General features: G+C 41.5%; 1 protein-coding gene across 1 annotated transcript in view; it reads left to right on the forward strand.

Annotated features, from left to right (window-relative positions):
• Positions 1 to 22837, forward strand: part of DOP1B (DOP1 leucine zipper like protein B) — a 604399-nt gene that overhangs the window by 499584 nt on the left and 81978 nt on the right. The window contains exons 31-32 of the mRNA XM_069202530.1: positions 11819 to 11880; positions 20870 to 20998. Coding sequence (XP_069058631.1) covers positions 11819 to 11880; positions 20870 to 20998 — 191 coding nt within the window. The remainder of the gene's footprint in view (positions 1 to 11818; positions 11881 to 20869; positions 20999 to 22837) is intronic.

The following is a 22837-nucleotide window of genomic DNA, read 5'->3' on the forward strand; positions in this document are numbered from 1 at the left end:
CTCATGTATCGCCATAGTTTCCCTTTGCCAGTTTGCACGTGTCCAGTTGCCTTGCAAACAGTGATCACAAGCAGAGGGTCAGATGGAGGATCTGATATTTGTAAAGGCAAGGGTTCATTGCTTTCTGAAATGGTGAGCCATCAACAACCCATTGCAGGACCTGTCTTTTAAAGACCCTTTACCGTAGGTCACCATCACCAAGATTGCATCACAAGCAAGATGAGGGCACATCTCAATCTCACAGCAGTGTAAGAGCTGTGGACCCCACAACAACAGGGTTACCACGTGAACTATCTCAAGCTCCTAGCAATTTAACTAGCACTCAAAGGCTTCCTCCCTCTAACACAGGGCAGGGTAGTACTAGTTGGGACAGACAGTATGACAGCGATGTACTCCCTACAGAAGCAAAGCAGCACCCACTTTTCCGCTTTTCCCTTCTAGTTCAAACAGTCTGGATTTGGGCTCTTGGTCACCGCATCCACTTCACAGCAAATTATCTTCCCTGGGTGGACAACGACCTAGCAGACCTACTCAGCAGGTCACACCAAGAAGTCCAAGAATGGGAACTCCGCCCCCAAGTCCTACTCCCGTACTTTCATCTTTGGGGGTTCCCCCACATGGACCTGTTGGGTACCGCTGAATATGCAAAATGCCCAAACTTTGGCTTCAGGTTCCCACACCCACAGTCCATGGGTGATGCACTGTGGATGAATTGGCCAGGGATATTTGCTTACGCTTTTCTGCCTCTCCCTCTCCTTCCACTGGTGGTGCATAAGATGAGCAAACATCCCAGACACTCATCCTTGTGGCTCCAACCTGGGCTGGACGGACCTGGTACTCCACTCCACTCGTAATGTCCATCAGTCCCCAAATAAAGCTCCTTAACAGAGCAAACCTACTCACCAAAAATCAGGGACATTCCAGACCCCAAACAGCTCAAGCTAGCGATCTGGCATTTGAGGTGCTAGAGTTTGTCTACTTAAACAACGATTGGGAGTGCATGGGTATTCTCAGAGAGGCCTGCAGATCAACTTTTCAAGCTTGCTATGTAGCAAAAAAAAAAAGATTTGTCTGCTACTCTATACCAACCTATCTAGATCCATTGAACGTGTTTTTCAGGGCATATGCTATCTCCTTCAGCTTTCACAATCAGGGTTAGTATACACTTCTGTTAGACTTCATGTAGGTGCCATAGCCACTTACATACAGAACAGACAACACTCCTGTTCTGCATTTCCGTCATCAGGGTTTTCATGGAGGGCCTCAAAAGAGACATTCCCCCAAGAGTGCCGGCAGCTGCTCAATGGACCCTGAAAATAGTCCTTACCAGACTCATGAGTGTCCCTGTAGAACTAATGCATTCCTGCCCTTTGCAGTTCCTCTCTTGGAAGGTTTCCTTCCTAGTGGCTATAATTTCACTCAGATACATTAGTGAGCTGCAGTCACCCACCAACAGGAATCCTACCTTCAGGTCCTCAATGATAGATTAGTATTACGCACCAACCTAAAGTTCCTGCCCATGGTTATTTCTCCATTTTATCTCAACTAGACCATAGAGCTCCCAGTCGTCTTTCCACAACAACAGTCAGTGGCTGAGAGAGCCCTCCACACTTGGAGAGCTCTCATGTACTTCATTGACATGACCAGCTGTAGTGCTTTCCTCTTATCTAGTTTCTAAGCACTAACATAACACACCAGAAATGCACTTCTGAGGTCAAAGAAGACTTTTATTGTTGTTAATTCTTCCCCAACCCCAATTTTTATGTATGACGAATTAGTAGCTTTCAAGTCCGCGTTAATAAAACAAAATATATCAGTTTGCAATATACACAGCAGGTTATATTTATAAGATATTGAATGCAAAGCAAAACAAATACTTCACCGTGTGGGAAACTATCTACAGCTTCATCTTTCTAAGGTCTGCAAGCTGATGACCCCTGTCTGCCGCGAGAAAGAGATTCATCTACCCACACGGGATTGCTGGCAGCTGGCGCCAAGCTCCAGCACGAGGTCCGGCAGATTCGAATCTGACCCTCTGCAGCCTGTTACATTCGTTACAAAGGTGTGCCCCCTCCTCTCAGACCTGGGAAACTGAGCAGGCCTTTTGGAGACTGGCCAGGTCTCCAAGACTACTCCTGTTCCCAGGCTCAAGCGAAGAAAAACAACACCCATGTACTCTCTCTTATCATGTCTAGTCTACTGTGAGAAAAACATCTTGGTTCTCTTGTGCAAAAACACAGCTTGGAAAAATACAGCTTGGATTCTCAACTGCAATGTCTAACTCCACGTTAAAGGCAATGGGCAGCTAACCTAAATATCAAATGCAATGTCTAGTGTCATGTCAAAGCCAATAAGCATCTAAGCTGAATACAAAATGGAATGTCTTATATCATGTCAAAGCCCATAGGCAGCTCAGCTGAATACAAAATGCAATGTATAATATCATGTCAAAGCCAATAGGCAGCGGAGCTGAATACAAAATCTAATGTATAATATCATGTCAAAGCCAATAGGCAGTTAAGCTGAATACAAAATGCAATATATAATATCATGTCAAAGCCCATAGGCAGAATATCTAATAGCATGTCAAAGTCAATAGGCAGCTAAACTGAATACATCATGTCAAAGTCAATAGGCATGCAATGTCAAAGCCAATAGGCGGCTAGACTGGATACAGCATGTCAAAGCCAATAGGCAGAATACAGAATGTAATGACTAATGCAATGTCAAAGCCCATAGGCGGCTCAACTGAATACAGAAAGTAATGGCTAATGCCATGTCAAAGCCCATAGGCGGCTAAACTGAACAAAACATACAATGTGAACATTGGGCAACTAATATGCGCAGTGGTGAAACACAAAGTAATTGGTCAAAACAAACTTTATCAAATGGCAGTACATTCCGCCCTTTGACCAATGAATTTTTGTTTCACATATCTCTTGTTTCAAACAAAAACAAAAAACAAAAAAAACATCAGCACGAAAAAAAAAACATTATCAGCAAGTCAGATTTGAATGATCAAAGCAATCCCTGTAAAGCAATAGAAGTGAATTAACACGTTGATCTCATAACTTTTCACATCAGATACATCTACATAGAAAAGACTGAGCAATTTGTACTCTGAGTGAGTCTCTAATTCAACAGTGTTAGCCATTTGATGTGGCATGAGTTCTGCTCATGTAAAGGTGCACGGTCCACCTGAAAGGTTTGCTGGAAGTTAAGCAAAAGTCAGAGTTCCATATGAGAAGGGAAAAAAAAAAAAAAACACAGCTTAGTTCCAGTGGAAGAATGCAATCAAACAAGTTGAACTTGAACTGAAGGCGCAGTTTGCGCAAAATGGATCCATGGTGCTGGCACTTTACTCAGCCAGGTTCAGGTTGGGGGTTCGGTCCCTTCCCCGACCCCACACGCACACACCGGAAGGGGGACCACACAGCACACTCAGGGACAGTGGCGAAACGTGGTAGGATCTGCAAAAGAAACAAGTATGACTTTTCTTGCAAATAACATTTTTCATTTAAACTGCACCCTTCCTCTTTCTTTCCCTGTTTTATAATCAGCAGGACGTTTTTGGGGCCCTTTGTTATATTCACTGCAGGTTCTGGAGGATCACTTGGGGCTTCAGCCCACACATCAGCACTGAGGTTTTTATCTGCTGCGCCACAGCTTCCCTTTTCTTGCACTGTCAGAAGGGCTGGGGCAGACTCCTTCTTTACCAAACCTCCTTTCACTGCATTTTTGTCAATTTGGGCCATTCTGTCTCCAATTTGTATGAATGAATCAGATTCTTTTCTAGGTATCCGCATAATTTCGATTTTTCCTTGGTAATTTGCAACAATCACTGTCCCTAAAACCTGATCAATTTGCCATTTCTGTTCTGGTAACTTTCCTCTCCCCAACTGCTCTGTGACTGCTTGCATGACAGATTGCTTTTGTGCGTGCTGCACAGTTTTTATCAAAACTAGGGGAATGTGCATCTCTCTCATCTCTGCCCACCTGTAAGTGGCTTTTTCTCTCAGCTGTTCACATTTCTGGGGCACCCACTTAGCCATCCCCACTAAGGCAGAATTCTGGGTGTACACTTCTCTCTCTGAATTTTTCTCATTAACATCCGCAAGGTAATTGAACCAGTTAGGTGCTAAAACATTAGCAATGGACCAAACATCAGCGTAAAAATGACACATCTCACGTAGCTCTTGCTTTAAAATCTGACACACATTATACAACGCTGTTCCTTCTACGGTGCCAGAAAACAACATTTCAGTCAATGAATCATTAGTAAAACAAACATGCTTTTTATCTTCAGTGGACACGAATTCAAATGGTGCACACAACTTCATTGATAACTCTTTTACCTGTGGTACTCTAGCCCTGTCTTGCAAGTACCAGATCCATTGTATGATTCTAGCTAGGGGCACTATTTTCTTTCCTTGTTCTTGATTTAAATGTACATAAGTATTTCCTTCTTGCACTGTGCAAAAACCTAAAGTCTGCATTATTTCATTTGCCAAATCACAAGCGCGCAACTGCATATAATTTTTCACAGTGACCATATACAAAAGTGTTAGGATTTCTCTCAAATGAGGGCTATTCTTTTTCCAAAAATCAAACAAGCTAATGAAAGTCGGCTCTTGCTCTAAAATCTTTCGTTTTACTTGTGCATTTTGCAACGGTAACTCGTAAATCACATTCTGGTCTCTCTCGTCCGTGTTATCAGTTAAGGAATGCATTTTGGCTGCCAAAAACCCTGGCTCACACGAAAACTCAGTGCAGCTCGGAGCTGTCTTAACCCCCTCATTACTGGAATGGGACAAGAAAGATTCTTCAAAAACAGCATTTTTATAACTTTCAGAATTATTTTGAATTATTGTATCCTGGCTAATTTGCTCACGTAAATTCCTATTTTCATGTTCCAACTTCCTACATTTCTCCTGCATTTCTCTGTAAGCAGATAAAGGTATCCAGACCTTTCTGTCATCATTACTTCCAAAAGACACTTTTTCTACATATGTACAACAGAAATTATTTCTCAAAACACTATCTGTAATTCCCCAAACAGAAAACAATTCACAGTTTTTCCGAGCACCATCGGGCAGTTTACCAACACATGCATTCTCAGACATGGTCTGCCGTGCTACTGTGATTCTCCAAAAAAAACAATTTCTGTAATTCTCCAAACAACAAAAACAATTACACTTTTAAAGTGTGCACTTAGAAATCTACCAACTCGTCAACACCCTCTTAATCACCTCTTAATGACCGAACCCCACGACTCCTGGTACCAATTGTAGTGCTTTCCTCTTATCTAGTTTCTAAGCACTAACATAACACACCAGAAATGCACTTCTGAGGTCAAAGAAGACTTTTATTGTTGTTAATTCTTCCCCAACCCCAATTTTTATGTATGACGAATTAGTAGCTTTCAAGTCCGCGTTAATCAAACAAAATATATCAGTTTGCAATATACACAGCAGGTTATATTTATAAGATATTGAATGCAAAGCAAAACAAATACTTCACCGTGTGGGAAACTATCTACAGCTTCATCTTTCTAAGGTCTGCAAGCTGATGACCCCTGTCAGCCGCGAGAAAGAGATTCATCTACCCACACGGGATTGCTGGCAGCTGGCGCCAAGCTCCAGCACGAGGTCCGGCAGATTCGAATCTGACCCTCTGCAGCCTGTTACATTCGTTACAAAGGTGTGCCCCCTCCTCTCAGACCTGGGAAACTGAGCAAGCCTTTTGGAGACTGGCCAGGTCTCCAAGACTACTCCTGTTCCCAGGCTCAAGCGAAGAAAAACAACACCCATGTACTCTCTCTTATCATGTCTAGTCTACTGTGAGAAAAACATCTTGGTTCTCTTGTGCAAAAACACAGCTTGGAAAAATACAGCTTGGATTCTCAACTGCAATGTCTAACTCCACGTTAAAGGCAATGGGCAGCTAACCTAAATATCAAATGCAATGTCTAGTGTCATGTCAAAGCCAATAAGCATCTAAGCTGAATACAAAATGCAATGTCTTATATCATGTCAAAGCCCATAGGCAGCTGAGCTGAATACAAAATGCAATGTATAATATCATGTCAAAGCCAATAGGCAGCGGAGCTGAATACAAAATCTAATGTATAATATCATGTCAAAGCCAATAGGCAGTTAAGCTGAATACAAAATGCAATATATAATATCATGTCAAAGCCCATAGGCAGAATATCTAATAGCATGTCAAAGTCAATAGGCAGCTAAACTGAATACATCATGTCAAAGTCAATAGGCATGCAATGTCAAAGCCAATAGGCGGCTAGACTGGATACAGCATGTCAAAGCCAATAGGCAGAATACAGAATGTAATGACTAATGCAATGTCAAAGCCCATAGGCGGCTCAACTGAATACAGAAAGTAATGGCTAATGCCATGTCAAAGCCCATAGGCGGCTAAACTGAACAAAACATACAATGTGAACATTGAGCAACTAATATGCGCAGTGGTGAAACACAAAGTCATTGGTCAAAACAAACTTTATCAAATGGCAGTACACCAGCTTGGTTCATAAGGCAGACCAGCTGTTTATAGCTCCCAAAAAGGTCAGTTTATTTCAAAAGCAGGAACTGCCTAATAAATAGTCAAGTGTACTCGAGCCTGCTACATTAAAGCCAAGAAACATCTCATTAGCTGATATTTGTATAGCAGCTACTTGGATGCACAGATTTACCAAACACCACCGGGTGATATTCTTGCTAGACTGCAAGCTCTAGTTAGCCAGACAGTCTTAAGCACCCTGTTTCAGACATCTCCTCTGTCCACACGCTGCCTATCGCTCAAAAGGAGGTACTGCTTAACAGTCTATGCAGAGCTCCCTGGAATATGGTTGCGCCCATCATGGCTTTTAGCAGCCAGGATGAACCCGATGATAAAGCATGTCGCTACTAGGGTGAGTAAACTTTATATTGAAACAAACATAGGGCTTGTCTGAGTTTTCCAACCAGCCATACGTTGGGCTGTCAGAAAATGGATACTTGTTTTGTGATTACAAATAAATGTGTATCTACAGCAACTCATGCAACAATCGAAAAATGTTACCTTGTAAACACTTGTTCATAATGTGTAGTGCTGTAGATTCACATGCGCCCACATTTCTCACCTGTACGCGTGTGTCTCTGGCTGCAGATCTCTTTTGTTTCTTTCTCTTCTATACTTATTTATTTAGCACTGCACATATACAACCCCTTTCTTCTACCATTCACACATGCTGGGATAAAAACAATCTAACATGGAATTGGTGCTCATGCGCAATGTAGGCTTGTGTCTTTAGAGGATTCTTCGGATTAAAACAATTTGCAAATGTCTCAGCGAAACGCTAGATGGCAGGAGTATGCAAAGCATGTTAATCTGCACCAGTACACGCTATGAACAGATGCTTACAAGTTAAGTAACATTTTCCTTCTGTTTAAATAAAAAACTGAGGTTACTACAGGGAGTGCAGAATTATTAGGCAAATGAGTATTTTGACCACATCATCCTCTTTATGCATGTTGTCTTACTCCAAGCTGTATAGGCTCGAAAGCCTACTACCAATTAAGCATATTAGGTGATGTGCATCTCTGTAATGAGAAGGGGTGTGGTCTAATGACATCAACACCCTATATCAGGTGTGCATAATTATTAGGCAACTTCCTTTCCTTTGGCAAAATGGGTCAAAAGAAGGACTTGACAGGCTCAGAAAAGTCAAAAATAGTGAGATATCTTGCAGAGGGATGCAGCACTCTTAAAATTGCAAAGCTTCTGAAGCGTGATCATCGAACAATCAAGCGTTTCATTCAAAATAGTCAACAGGGTCGCAAGAAGCGTGTGGAAAAACCAAGGCGCAAAATAACTGCCCATGAACTGAGAAAAGTCAAGCGTGCAGCTGCCACGATGCCACTTGCCACCAGTTTGGCCATATTTCAGAGCTGCAACATCACTGGAGTGCCCAAAAGCACAAGGTGTGCAATACTCAGAGACATGGCCAAGGTAAGAAAGGCTGAAAGACGACCACCACTGAACAAGACACACAAGCTGAAACGTCCAGACTGGGTCAAGAAATATCTCAAGACTGATTTTTCTAACGTTTTATGGACTGATGAAATGAGAGTGAGTCTTGATGGGCCAGATGGATGGGCCCGTGGCTGGATTGGTAAAGGGCAGAGAGCTCCAGTCCGACTCAGACGCCAGCAAGGTGGAGGTGGAGTACTGGTTTGGGCTGGTATCATCAAAGATGAGCTTGTGGGGCCTTTTCGGGTTGAGGATGGAGTCAAGCTCAACTCCCAGTCCTACTGCCAGTTCCTGGAAGACACCTTCTTCAAGCAGTGGTACAGGAAGAAGTCTGCATCCTTCAAGAAAAACATGATTTTCATGCAGGGCAATGCTCCATCACACGCGTCCAAGTACTCCACAGCGTGGCTGGCAAGAAAGGGTATAAAAGAAGGAAATCTAATGACATGGCCTCCTTGTTCACCTGATCTGAACCCCATTGAGAACCTGTGGTCCATCATCAAATGTGAGATTTACAAGGAGGGAAAACAGTACACCTCTCTGAACAGTGTCTGGGAGGCTGTGGTTGCTGCTGCACGCAATGTTGATGGTGAACAGATCAAAACACTGACAGAATCCATGGATGGCAGGCTTTTGAGTGTCCTTGCAAAGAAAGGTGGCTATATTGGTCACTGATTTGTTTTTGTTTTGTTTTTGAATGTCAGAAATGTATATTTGTGAATGTTGAGATGTTATATTGGTTTCACTGGTAATAATAAATAATTGAAATGGGTATATATATTTTTTTTGTTAAGTTGCCTAATAATTATGCACAGTAATAGTCACCTGCACACACAGATATCCCCCTAACATAGCTAAAACTAAAAACAAACTAAAAACTACTTCCAAAAATATTCAGCTTTGATATTAATGAGTTTTTTGGGTTCATTGAGAACATGGTTGTTGTTCAATAATAAAATTAATCCTCAAAAATACAACTTGCCTAATAATTCTGCACTCCCTGTACAGTCTTCAGATTGTTCCTAATGCAGAAGGCAGAATGATTGCTGTACTCAGTACATAAAGCATATTTCTAACTCTAGTTTAATTCCATTGCCTGTCAGTTAGGCTAATATATACACTGATGCATCATTGTGTGGGTTATGGTACACATCAGGATGCTCACAAAATAGCTGCAGTAAAAAACGCACTACAACTTTAAATTGGAACACAATTTGAAGCCGATGTCTAAATTAACACCCAACCAAAGAGAAAGAGGTTCACAGATTAGTGTACAGCACCATTTCCCAAAACACTATGAGCCACCACTCTTGAGACCAAGAACACATTTTCTGTTTGATAGATTGTAGAAATGTGAGGAAATCCATTAACAAACAAAAGTCAATAACCCAATGATTTTATAGAGAGATGAAAACACATGCTAGTCTACAGTTGAGGTGCACAGCTACAATGGAAGATTCCCTAAATAGCTGATGGTAGGCCTGCACATCGTGGTTTGTGGACAACTACACTGCTAACTGACTCAAGATGGTGGTCAGTAATAACATCAGGACGTTCACAAATTGTCTTCAGTGAAACTTTAAATTGTTACACAATTTTAGCATTCTTCAGTTATAGCATTTGTACGTGTCATGAAAGTCATTGTTTCTTCTTGCTTTATTTGAAGTTGCGAGGATATTTTTGTTTGGTTTTATATAGCATATGCAAGGCCCAGAACGTGCCAGTCCACTTTACAATAAGACAGGAAAACAAAAGTAAAGAAGTATGAAAACATACATAAATGGCGTTAGCACCGAACTTAAAACTGGCAAAAATATTACATGAAGTCAAACAATGAGAGGAGAGAAGGAAGAATAAACAGCATTTACAAGGTGATTGGCCTGTGAATAGCAGCTTTCTTCATAGAATGAGCTAAGAGAAGGATGATGGGGAATGTGTACGGGGTCGCTTGAGCACATGATGTTAAGACCAAGAAAAAGCATTGAGAGAATGAAGGTATGCTGGAGCGGCACAATCAGTTGAAAGTGTATGCCAAATTTAAATGCAGTGATGGACAAATTAGTGCAGAGGGAAATGGAATAGCAGATATTTTTTAAATAGTTGCTGCTCAATGCAAGATGGGCTGCCTGGTAGGAATCTTTTGGTGGAGAAGGGTGGGATGTGGGTAGTCGAGTGACAAGGGAATTCTGTAGTCGGGTCTAAACCAGCTACTAAGAAACTGTTTTGAAAACTTATTTTGGAATGACTTGTTGAAGATCTTTCAGTGGCCTTTGCTGATAAATGTACACTTTGTCCATATTAATGTCAGGTTAAGTCTCCAGTATGGGAAGAAGCCAAATTATTTGATGCATTCAATATTACCAGGTGCGCAGTGAGAGGCTGAAGAAATTAAGCTAGAGCTCAACAAGAATATGTCCTTGGTGTCTAATAATTTAAATTCCTTACCAGTGTGGTACCAGTTGCATGCTAGCCTTGTTGACTGACTCTCCCACAGAGTCTCCATAGTCGGGAAAAAAAACAAAAAAAACTGAAGGTGCTGGAAAGCTCCTTCTGAGCAAACCCACTGGACATACCCAGTTTTTTGGGCTGCCCTATCCCTCTCTGATGTTAGAAGTTTCCCGAATATGTCAGCAGTATTTTTGGCAGCATGGTCCTTTCAAATCTGGGTTAACACTAGTGATCACGGTATCAATATGAGTAAAAGAAGTTTAATTTATGTGTATGCCTCTGTTTTTTCTTCAATCTAGGATTTAGTACAGAAAATGTTCTGATGAGGGCACAACATATTCTGCATCTGTCCCAGTCTTCAGCTTGATGCAACCCTAACAGGTCACCATTCTTGACAAGTTGCACCCTTATCTTTACGCAGCCAGACATTTCACCTGTAATAAAATAAACTCGACTGTACTAGAAATCTGTTATTAATGGCACCAATCAGCATGTTATGTGTTTACGTTCTCAAGATATACTGTCAATTATGAAAGTATAAATAACTAGTGTGAGGCCCTTGACAGATTTTGAAGGTCTTAAGGGGCACATTATAAAATATGACCTACCCTAGCATCCATATATGTTGATCTTTAGTAGGGGTACTCATTCTGAACTTACAGATTTCTTCACAGAAGATCTCCATTGTTTGGGTGCAAGTGAGTGATTTTCTTCTCCCCTATGGCTGGCTGCTTGAAAACAGTTAACCAATTCATTATAGACTCAGCCTGTTACCAGTCCTTGTTTCAGAGTCCAGGTTTTGAACACAGTCTTAGGGTCTGATTTAGAGTTTGGTGAATAGGGTTACTCTATCACAAACATGATGGATATCGCATCCACCATATTACCATCCCATTCTATCCTATAGGAATCTTAATTCGATGGACGGGATATCTGTCACATATTTGACGGAGTAACCCGTCCACCAAACTCAAAATCAGGCCCTTAGTCTTAAGTGGTGGGTGCTGTTACTCCTACTTGGAAGAATATGAGGTGTGATTTGGGATCCTATTTTCTGTATTGACTGAAGCACTCCATAATTTGCATGGGAATCTGAATTTGTCCATTGTTAAGCCATTTTGTTTTGTCATATGATGCTTTTGTGACTCCGTTGACATAGGTACCTGCACCAAATGTGAATATGAGATGTGTATCACAGTATGTTTACTCACATTCCTTTGTCTTGCTATAGTAAAATGAATTGAAGTTAAAGTTCTGTCTGATCTGCAATTACAAGCCCTTTATTTCACACACACTTTATTGTATCTTCCTAATAGTTATTTTTGTTTCTTTTTTCCAGTTGGAAATCTATAATCGACCATCTTTTGACACATGAAAAAACAATGTTTAAAGACTTGATGAGTAAGTAGGGCAAGGTTTATGGTTTCATTATGGCTATTTCTCAGTTTAGTTCACTTAAATATTATTTCTAAACCTCTCAGTAAGTAACTGTATAGATTTAACATGTTTAAGTCATTTAATTAGTATCTGTGTGGTACAAACTTAGCCAAAATTCAGCATAGCACTGTAAAACGTCCAAAGGAAAAGATATGGTGAACATGTGATTGGAGGTGTAGCTGGTTTCAAAGAGCAAAAGTGGACTGCTTCGTGATGTATTGATTTTTAAAGAGATGTGTCTTCACCTTTTTCCTAAATTGTAGCAGCATTAGGGCAATTCTGATGGATACAGGGATATCCTCCCAGATCCTGGGTGCATAGATGGAGAAGACACGTTGCCTTGCGTTTTTTGTTTTTTTCCTGTTCTTTATCTCCATTATGATGGTGTCCTAGCTGCGAGCATGCCGAGAGCCACCAGAGGTGATGAGCTTGTAAGTCAGATAGACTGCGGTGCTGGTCATGACGATTTTGTAGATTATGTACTAGATTTAGAAGTTGGTGTGATCTGGCATGGGAAAACAGTGGTGTTTCGTCATGGTGGTAGAGATGTGGGCATATTTATTCAAGCCCTTGATACGTTGTGTTTCATTAAGGTGGTAGAAATCTGGTCATATTTATTCAGGCCCTTGATGCTTTGTGCTGCGGTGTATAGGATGTCATATAATGGGACCACTGTGGCATCTGGGAGGCCATGGAGCAGGGCATTGCCACTTTCTAGATACAGAAGTACGAGGGCATGACCAGGAATTGTGAAGTAGCTTTCTGGGAGGACTTGATTCACTGTCCTTGTTAGAGAGAGCTGGTTCCAGGCCTTGTTTGTTTTCTTGGTGATATGTTCCTTGAAGGGTGTGTTGATGTCCCAGATGAAACAGAGGGACTTGACGTCTGTTATATTTGCATCATTTTTGCATAATCTTTACTCATTCATTTAACTATCTTAACTTGATGTGTTTTAAATACCAAACAGTGACTGTATAAGTAGGATTGACTTTTTGAAGTGTTCTACATTCATGTATTGATTATAGAATGATATACACACTGTATGTTTGTATATTTACCAGCTGTTTTCCAACCACCTCCCTGCCAAGAGATGGGGAGATAACTACCAAAGCAAGCTTCTAGACCATCAGTAAAACGTATGTTCCAACTCAGAGGCAACAAATGGAATTTCAGAATATTAGCTAAAGAGCTGTATAGCAACCCTCATATTGAGTCTTTTATACAAAATTAAAGCACATTTCTTGCTTAGTGGATCTCCATTGATAGTCTTTAGCCTGAATTGCCGGTAAAACTAACCCTGAGTGAGAGATTGTGAATCATTCAGAAGATCATGAAGAAGCTCCAGTAGAGCACATCCACAACAAAAGCAGAGAGAAGAAGGTGTGCTGAAGACTAGAGGCCATTGGCGTATATACATTGCTTCCAAATCCTCAGAAACAGAAACATTGTGTGGGCAGGTAGGAGCTCAGGTTTGACTTACTAGTTTGGGAAGACCGGTTTAGTAGTAATGAGAAGTAAAAAGGGGTGATGAAGTAAAATGGCACCTGAGCAAGAAGTGAGAGAAAACCAAAGAAAGGGTGAACCTCCAAGGAAGAGGGAAGGAAACTGAAAGGGGAATTAGAGATAAAGAGAGAGGGGTTGACAAATGAGAATGACATTGTAAGAGAGAGACAAGCAGAATGAGATCACATTTAGTCTGACAAGAGCAGAAGGGTTAATGACTTCTGAGAATTAAAACATGAATGTAAGGAATGAGCACAAAGAATGCAAGAGAGCAAGGAAAAGTGAGAACAAGAGAGTGTCAGAAAGGAAGAAGGTAAATGTCAGAAAGTTGGGAAGAGGCGTCTATGTAGTGCCTATATCGGAGGAATTTATTCTATGGGGCGTCTTCATAATTCCCTCAGGACCAGAGACAGAAATACTTGTTAATAGTGGTGCCGTACCCTTGATTTAGATGTGTTTGCTGTTGAATTTCCATGAATAAAAAAACCCTTTCTTGCAGAACAACAATATTTGCAGATTAGCCATGTAGCTCTGCACACCTGGAGGTTGAGCACCTAATGGCACTGAACTGCTGGTCCAATTTTCTACTTCAGTGCATTCAATTTGACTAATATTTGAGCCTTAAAGAAAACCAGTCAAAAAAATTACATTGGATCATCCAAATGAGAGTCATCTGAGCACCAAGAATTATAAATTAAATCTGTTAATGGAATCTTCTATTTCACTGTAAGGTGGGTAAATAAGGGCTAACAAGTGTCTCTAACTATCCCTTTTGTATCTGCAGTCTATACATTTCCTTGCGTTTGAGGATGACTCAGCAAGCAAGGCATAGTGAAAGGGTTTAGAGATGAAAGTTAGGTTGTCAGTGGAGTTCCACACACCTACTTGCGGAGTCTGAAGGAGGCTCTGTCTCCTGACTCTTGTGTCATCACTCCAGAAACTACCACCATCAACAAGATCCCTACAGGACTTAGAAACCTTATTTCATTCAGGTTAGGCTGTAGTTAGGCCACCAGCACATTGGAACAATATTTTTGTACTTAAATATGTCACCATATTGTAGTTCTTTGAGGAAAGAATTAGGAGGTAGAACCTCCTGAAACCTCATTTAATGTTGTCATCTTTGTGGATTATTTCATATCTCCAAAACATAAAATCTTGGCTAGGTGTCTGAGAGTGTGTACTGTGACTAATACCAAGTGGACATGGGTTTGTAGATGCATGGTATTGGCTAAAGGCTGCACTGTGTGCATAGTGCATGCACTTCCAAAGGCCTACCCAGAGGGCACTGGTGGTAGGGAGAGTGCATGTGTAACATGCCCAAAGACTACAACCTGCACGAGTGCGGGTACTGAGGCCAGGGTATTCAGTCAGCCATGCCCTTCAGCCAGAGACCATAGGGAGCAGCTGTACAGTGAGCGTTCTCTGGGGCAGGCACCTTGAGCATGCTGGTTGTGGATGAAGATAGTGTTCTTTGGGATTTGAGGGCAGAGTGTGTAGCTGAAGACCATGCCCCTTGCCAGCTCACATTATTTCTCAGATGGGGAAAGCCAGTCACATTCCCACTGGACTATAGTAGCCACAAGATAAGGGAACTTTATGTGAAGCAAAGTGTAATATAACAAAACAAAAGAAAAACTTTAAGGTGAAGTTAAGAGTTGTTTACTTTACAAAATAACACATGCTATTTAAAAAACCTAAGTCATACAGAGTCCCCTAAACACTCACTTTAAAGAATGTTAATGGTTACACTCCAAAATCTAAAAATCATTCATATTCTTAGCTATTATGAGACACGCATCCATAATACCCCAAAACACATCATCAGTGATCTCCATGATCATATCACACACACCCACACCACCTCTGAAGTGATAATTGACATCATTCATGCTGCAAACATTTTGTCCTCTGGTAATTACTCCGGACTGAATACCACTCCACTCTGTTTTTGCTGACTATGCTACTACAGCCAGACGGGGAGCAACCATATGAAATCAATCTTAGTTCTGCCCAGCAGGGAACACTCCATCTCAAAGTTTTAGGCCAAGCCACCTCTGTATGGAACCACTGGCAACTTACACATGTTTCAGCTTTGTTAGCCCTTATCAGTGAAAACAAAATAAATTAATGGAATGCTAGAGTCAGTTTCAGAGATTTGTAACTGCAAGATCATCCAAGCCATTTTAGCTTTCTTTCAGTGAAATATTTGATCACTACGCGTGTGTAATGAAATAATTGTTATTCATTTTGTGGTGTATCTTCAACTTTGGGGATTACTAAATCTTGTTTTAGATTATCCTTGGCAGTGAAGTCTTTCTAGAGGTTTAGAAGATATTCCTGTGTTTGGATTGAATAGTTTCACTAGTGGATAGTATTAAGCACAATACTGCACACATTGGCCACAATTACCCTGTAATCAGCAATAGTGCAATTTTAGAATCTTTCACTCAGCTCAAGAGAGTTGTCCAGAGTGTTGTAAGAGGTATGTTTCACACCTAGTTACAAAAACCTTGTGCACCTAGATCCCAAGAACTTCAAAGGCATCTGAAAGTGATGTGCCGTCATAAACAACAGGTTTTAGATTAACACTGGTAACAGTAATATTTTATACAAAACTCCAAGAACATTTCTCATCAGTCACAGTACAACGAACAACATGTATGTTTTGTATGCATTAATAAATGTGTCCACAGAAAGTATATAGGGAAAATATTAGCATGGTTTATTGACTACCAGCAAGCACTTGGCTCAATCTGACAAAATTTACTCCTCCTACAAGTCCTCAAAAGTGGTATGGAGGTATACCTCCTTCTCAGACTTTAGTTTATTGAATAATTCTTTGTGGGTTCATGCTTCAACAATATGATGGCATGGGCGACTAAATTAGACATATGTTTTTCAAGTGAGATATGGCCCACTTTTTTTCAAATTGCCTTCTACAAATATGCCCTGATTTAGATCTCGGTGGAGGGGAATAATCTGTCACAAACATTACGGATATCCTGTCCGCCGTATTACAATCCCCTTATATCCTATGATGATTGTAGTACGGCGGATGGGATATCCATCACATTTGTGACAGAGTATTCTCATCCGCCGAGATCTAAATCAGGTCAATAGTTTTGATAGTTAATTGCATTGTGATGTAAACTTTCTTAAACTGGACTGGAGCTCCCTATGAGTCATCCTACCTTCTTATTGGTGGCTAAAAGAGGGAGTATTTTCAGATTTTGAAAGCTGCAATATCCCTCTGTAGATGACTCGTTCATATGTCGACATTAAAAAAAATCCCATTCAAGGGTAAAATTGTCTAGGGAAATTCTGCTTCATTTAGGACAAAATCAAAGCCATATATTTTGGAATTATTCGTCTTATCTAACTTTCCTATTAAAGTTAGTGTGTTAGTCTACCAGTTTACTTCTTCAGAAAGCAAGACAAAAGGGAGTTTCAATGACCTTATACTGTTAAAGTAAGTATAATATGCACTGGAGGCTATATGAAGTGTTTTGGGGCCAGATGTAGGTAGCCTTTTGCGCCTCACAAACGACGAAAAACGCCGTTTGCGAGGCGCAAAAGGCCTCACGCGATGCAGAAACACATTTTGCGAGTCGGTACCGACTCGCAAAATGTGTTTCCGACTCACAAATCGGAAGGGGTGTTCCATTCCTATTTGCAATTCGTACCGCGATGTAGAGTTGATTTGTGACAGTGAAAGCGGTTGCAAAACAATTCGCAGTTACCATCCACTTGAAGTGGATGGTAACCCATTTCCCTTTGTGAATGCTCACAAAATTATTTTTTCCTATGGACCACTGCCTACTCTGAAAACAAACGAAACAAAAAGGTTTCGGTATTTTTTCTATTTGCAGCTCGTTTTTCCTTTAAGGAAAACGGGCTGCAAAGAGAAAAAAAAACTGCTTTATTGAAAAGCAGTCACGGACATGGTGGTCTGCTGTCTCCAGCAGGCCACCATCCCCGTGGGTGCCTGGACTCGCTATGGGGTCGCAAACTGCGACCCACCTCATAAATATTTATGAGGTGGGTCTTTGCAACCCCATAGCAAGTCGCAGAAGGTGTCGGAGACACCTTACTGCATCGCGAATTGCGAGTTGCAATTTGCGAGTCGCTATGACTCGCAAATTGCAAGTCTCAATTTGTGACTTACCTACATCTGGCCTTCCTACTAGGGCTAATGTACAAGTAATTGTTGTACTAGAGGCTATCGAGTCAAGTAAGAGATTTATGGTGTTTAACATTCCTTTTATTTATGTGCTATTGTTGTGTCTGATTTATTTTAAAAATAATATGAGAAAAACATACTGTTGTTAGGGCGTGTTATGCCTAACTTGGTTGTCTATTTCTGTTGCACATTTTTAGTTTGACATTTTTTTCTAATAATGTTTTACATGTTTTAATGCTTACACAATAATGTACTGAGAATACGCTGTACATGCTGTTTATTTCTAATAATCATATCTGATAGAGAGTTCTAGTTGCAGATTCCTTATCTTAGAATTCCTTACCCTAAAATTTCTCCCAGGCATCAGACTGGATCCGGAGACTTTTTCTTTGAGCAGTACCCTTGCAAGCCATCAGGTGGCATAAGTCGACTCCATGTCTGTCATTGGCGTTGTGGTCGTTCTGATGACATTGCTGTCGTACATAGGCACCACCCCAGCGTGCTGACATCAGTTCTTTTCGTGCCATGCGCAGATCTGGAGAAGAGCTACCGTAGTCATTTTTTGGCTAAAATTGACCTTTTTGTCATCTTTTTTTACTCCTTTAATGCATCAAGGGATGTCTCAGAAGAACAGCTTCAAACCATGTGACACCTGTCACTGCATGATGTCAGTGACGGACCCGCACATAGTATCTTTATGGTGTCTGGAGCATGACCACGACCCAAAGTTGTGCTCCGAGTGCCGGGCCATGAACCTGAAGGCTTTGAGGGAGTGGTCCCTAAAGTCGCTCCCAGTCTCGCCCAAGAGGAAGGTCTCAAGACCACTCGCAAAGTCATTACCATTCCTCTTTGTCCCATTCAAAATCTTTGGGACATTTTGGTCACAAGTAAAAGAAGTCGAAGAAAGACAAACGTTCATCGACTTCACCCCGTTGCTAGGCTGATGGGTTCAGCGCTGGTGGCTCTGGCCCCAGCCTCCGAGGGCCCCTCCGGATCTGTTCTTAGTATCAGTTCGGACACCGGTCGTGCCAGTGCGACCTTCCCCAGTGCCGGGGTAAGATCTCGACACTCCTGACGTCGGTTGGGCCCACAGTCGACGTCCACCCAATCCTCATCCCCGACGAGCCGGAGGGGCATTGATCGACTCTGCTTCCGACTGGTTGGTTGGATTCTGACCCTTTTTATTACGGTTACGAATATGGGGAAGGATTAGAGGAGTCGCTGGACCCTTTGGAAAACCAGCTCGACAACCCTGATATGTACTGGGCACAGTAATTGGACGAGACTAGTGGTCTGGATACTTCTAACGACGCTGGCATGCTGTCTCCACCTACCCTGGCTACAGGGGAGGTAGTGCCTGACTCTATGGTGGTCAGTAGGGTGGCTGAGGTCCTTGGCCTTGAGCTTCCCTCTGTAACAGTCAAGACTAACCTCCTGACAGAGATGCTTCAGTCTGGGGCTTCCACTTCAGAGCCTCTCCTTCCATTTAACGAAGCCCTTATTGATGTCCTTCTAGCTACATGGCCCACCCCCATCGCTGCCCCCACCCTCCACCCCCAAGCGACTCTTAAATTTCTGTCTCAACACCCCACACCTAAGAGCCTTTGTATCCAGGCTTCTTCGCCATCTGGCGCATTCCCATCTGCTCCCCCGGATAGAGAATCAAAGAGACTGGATCAACTTGGGAAGAAGATCTTTTCTTCCTCCAGTCTTGCATTGCGTTTTGGGCTGCTATTCCCATTCTAGAGACGTCTAGTTGCACATTCCTTACCGACCCACCCATACTACCCGCTTGTGAACTTATTTCTAGGGACAGGGATTCCACTTTCAGGTCCTTAGCTCTGGCACACCAATTTCAGTGATCTTCATGGCTCTGCGCTACTGGTGTGGAAGGTTGTGAAAAGAAACTGACGTCAGCGCGACGGGGATGCACCCATGTATACGACCGCAATGTCATTATGGTGGCCACAACGGTAACGATGGACGCGGAGTCAACCGACGCCACCTGATGGCGCACACAGGGACTCGTCTAAGAAAAATTCTCCAGATCAAGTCTGATGCCTGGGGGAAATTCTAAGGTAAGGAATTCTAAGGTAAGGAATCTGCAACTAGAATATGTCTGTACCCGAAAAATCGTTCTCACTGTGTAATCTGTACATTCTTTTCAAGGCTAGGAACATAGAACAATAGATCAAGATATCCTAGTGCTTGTGTTGTCCGTTTGAAGACATATCATTCCATCAGGGCTGTGCCTTTAACACAGTGTGATTTTATTAAATAAACTGGGTGCTGCCCTAGATGGGTCAGAGAAACACTTCGGCCAAGCTTGTCCTGGAACAGAAGCTGTGTTTGAGATGCAACCCTGTTGACGCCAACCTCTCGTCCTTCAGAGGATGATAGCCTACACTACATCAGAACGGCTCCCTGGCACATCTATCCAGGTTTAGGTGGTCGGCCTATCCTTCTAGATATGGCGGAGTGTACTCGTGCTAGGCTTTCAGAGTGTAGGTGGTAATAGATAGGAGCCTATAGAAATATAACCCCGTAATGTTGCCATGATTAGATTGTTTATCCTATTCACCATGTTAGTAATGATAACAATGCCATGTTTCATCTGCATAATAATCGCAGCGCATTCTCTTTATGCAGGAATATGATTATTCCAATAAATGTTTGAAAACCGTTATTCATATCTTTTTTTGTGCTTACCTTGGGCATGTGCAAGTAAACAGCAAAAGGGTAGATCCTTTTCCTCGATTTCCTTGGGAATCAGAGCGGTCATGTTCAAGCTTACCAAAATCATCTGCTACCCTGGGAAGGTTAGGGGTTCAGGTAAGGCACTGTGCGCTAACTAGGAATTGGGGCAACCTTTCCTGATGGTGTAGATGGACTCTCTGTGGCTCCCTACATCCTGAGTATCTGTAATCCTAATATGCAGTCCTACATTTGTGTGGGTACCGTACAGCAATACTAGTACCTTTGCCATCTAGACACCACAAATCCATAAGGAAATGATGTCTCTCACTATACTAGTTACCCCTTTTGGAGAGGTGTTGGTGCCAGCAAGTAGCATTTTTATGGTTATTTCTTTCAGTTTCAAGTAAACTAACCTGGCTTTTTCTGTTAAAAGTTGATTGAGGAAATAAAAAATAATTGCCAGCTCTAAATTGTGTAGGCATTTAAAAATCATGCATTGAGTCATAAAAGAACTATGGTTAACCAACCTTTTCTCATGTTTTGCTGATTAACAAAACAACTTTGTTGCAGGTATGCAGAGCAGTTCCTTGAAACTTTTCCCGAGCAATGAGCAAAAGGCCATGTTGTTAAAGCGCCAAGCATTTGCAGTATTCAGCGGGGAGCTTGATCAGTATCATCTTTTCCTGCCATTGATACAAGGTAGAGAATTTTTCTTTTTAGATTGGGCAGGTGGTCTGCTTAGCAAGAGTGGTTATCCTCAGAGAAGTGGTGTTAACATTATTTGATTAAAAACCTATAAATATTCTCCTCAATTAGACCGCCAGTGCAAGCACAACAACACTCATTTAAAGCACATTGCTTATTTGTTTCCACTCCTAACATGTATAAATGATATAGACATTGGAGTTTAATCTGTTTAAAGGAGACATAAATCACACTGTAAGTTCATCTACAGAAGAGCCACCATTTTATCTTTTAAAAATTGTGGAGCAGGGCCCCAAGCCATTGTTAGCTCCAGAGGTAACCCCCTGCACCTAGGGCGCAACAGTAACATACCCTTTTTAAATTGGTATCCTAAGCTATGTGGTTATTTATCACAGAACAGCCAAATGTTTACACATCTGTTTATATTACATTTGATTAGAAATGTGCTCAGTTAAATCCATTAATACAGTGCTTTTCTTTAATGTCAATATATTCTGTGACCGCAGAGCACACCTTAAAGCGAATGGTTCCAGGCAACTCACTAGTAATTCAAATATATAATTATTTATGACTTTACACTCCATATTTAGTAGTCCATAATCTATATAAGAGGCCATTAAACATTCACCACACAACCACACAGTAGATCAGAAATAAAAGAATTAGTAACTTCCAGTGTGCAGCTTTATGAGATGGGTGAAAGTTGATGTATGTTTTTACCGCTACAACATACTCTAGCAAGACCGGTTATCGCCTCCTGTAATCCACACCTACATACCATTTCAGAGTGTGGGTAGCTTCAAAGTATGTATATATGTGGAGCTTGTTTGGTCTGCAATATCAGGAACCACAAACATATAGTAGAGAATATGGCCCCTCTACAATTTTCAAATGAAATAGACATAGTTGTAGCTTCTAGTGCCATGTTACATAACTCCGCTTAGAAAAACATATTCCACTCCTCCTTTTCTATTGGTGCAATATGGGAAGAAACCTAGATGGGGAATTCTGAAGGAATACCTTCACCATTTTGAGGCACCTGGAGGGGACTATAGTCTTCCTTTGGTCATCTGTAGCCATCCCTGTATTAGTCATCTCGATTTTCTTGTAAAGGAAATGTTGAAAGAATAGTAATTGCTTATAGGTATATAAAAGGGAAGCCGGACGGGGAACATGGAAAGATATACCTTCACAGAAAAGCACAGAATAATGAACTAATTTCTTCCCCATTTATTCAAGAGTTATAGATAAACAGAATCTGGCCAGTAGTTGCAGTGCTCTAATCTGAGTGTTTCTTTGCCACACTTTGACATTGCCAGACCTGTAAGCAACACACAATTTAATGCATGGAAATATAATTAGATTACCTCGTTGTCCTTCCTCCTTCCTGCCTCTGCTAAGGAAAAGGGATACGGGTAGCCCCCAAGACATAATTCCTGATTTGGATTTGTCCATCTCCTGCCTGTCATGAAGTACATTAAAAGACCAGTGTTGATGTTCATTTGGAACCTATGGCTGAGTAGGCACAATGTAAGTGATTTTTGTTAATGCATAGAGGCCCTACTGATCATTTGCATTAGAGGTATTTCCTGAGAGAGATGCCAAAAGGTGCCCAGGAGTCTTGTTGCATACACTAGCACCTTCGCCTACTGTGTTCTGTCGCTGTCAGGCTTTAAGGGAAAACACAGGAAAACACCCAGTACTAATGGGTGCATACTACATTGCTCCATCTCAGCTGCATGGACGGAAAGGACTTAATGTGACACATAACCAAGTGCAGCTAATGCCCATTACTCCTTGCCGCAAGCTATTGCAAGTTCCTCAGCTTCTGCT

This window comes from Pleurodeles waltl, chromosome 8 (assembly GCF_031143425.1).
Source record: "Pleurodeles waltl isolate 20211129_DDA chromosome 8, aPleWal1.hap1.20221129, whole genome shotgun sequence".
In the NCBI taxonomy this organism is placed as follows: Eukaryota; Metazoa; Chordata; class Amphibia; order Caudata; family Salamandridae; genus Pleurodeles; species Pleurodeles waltl.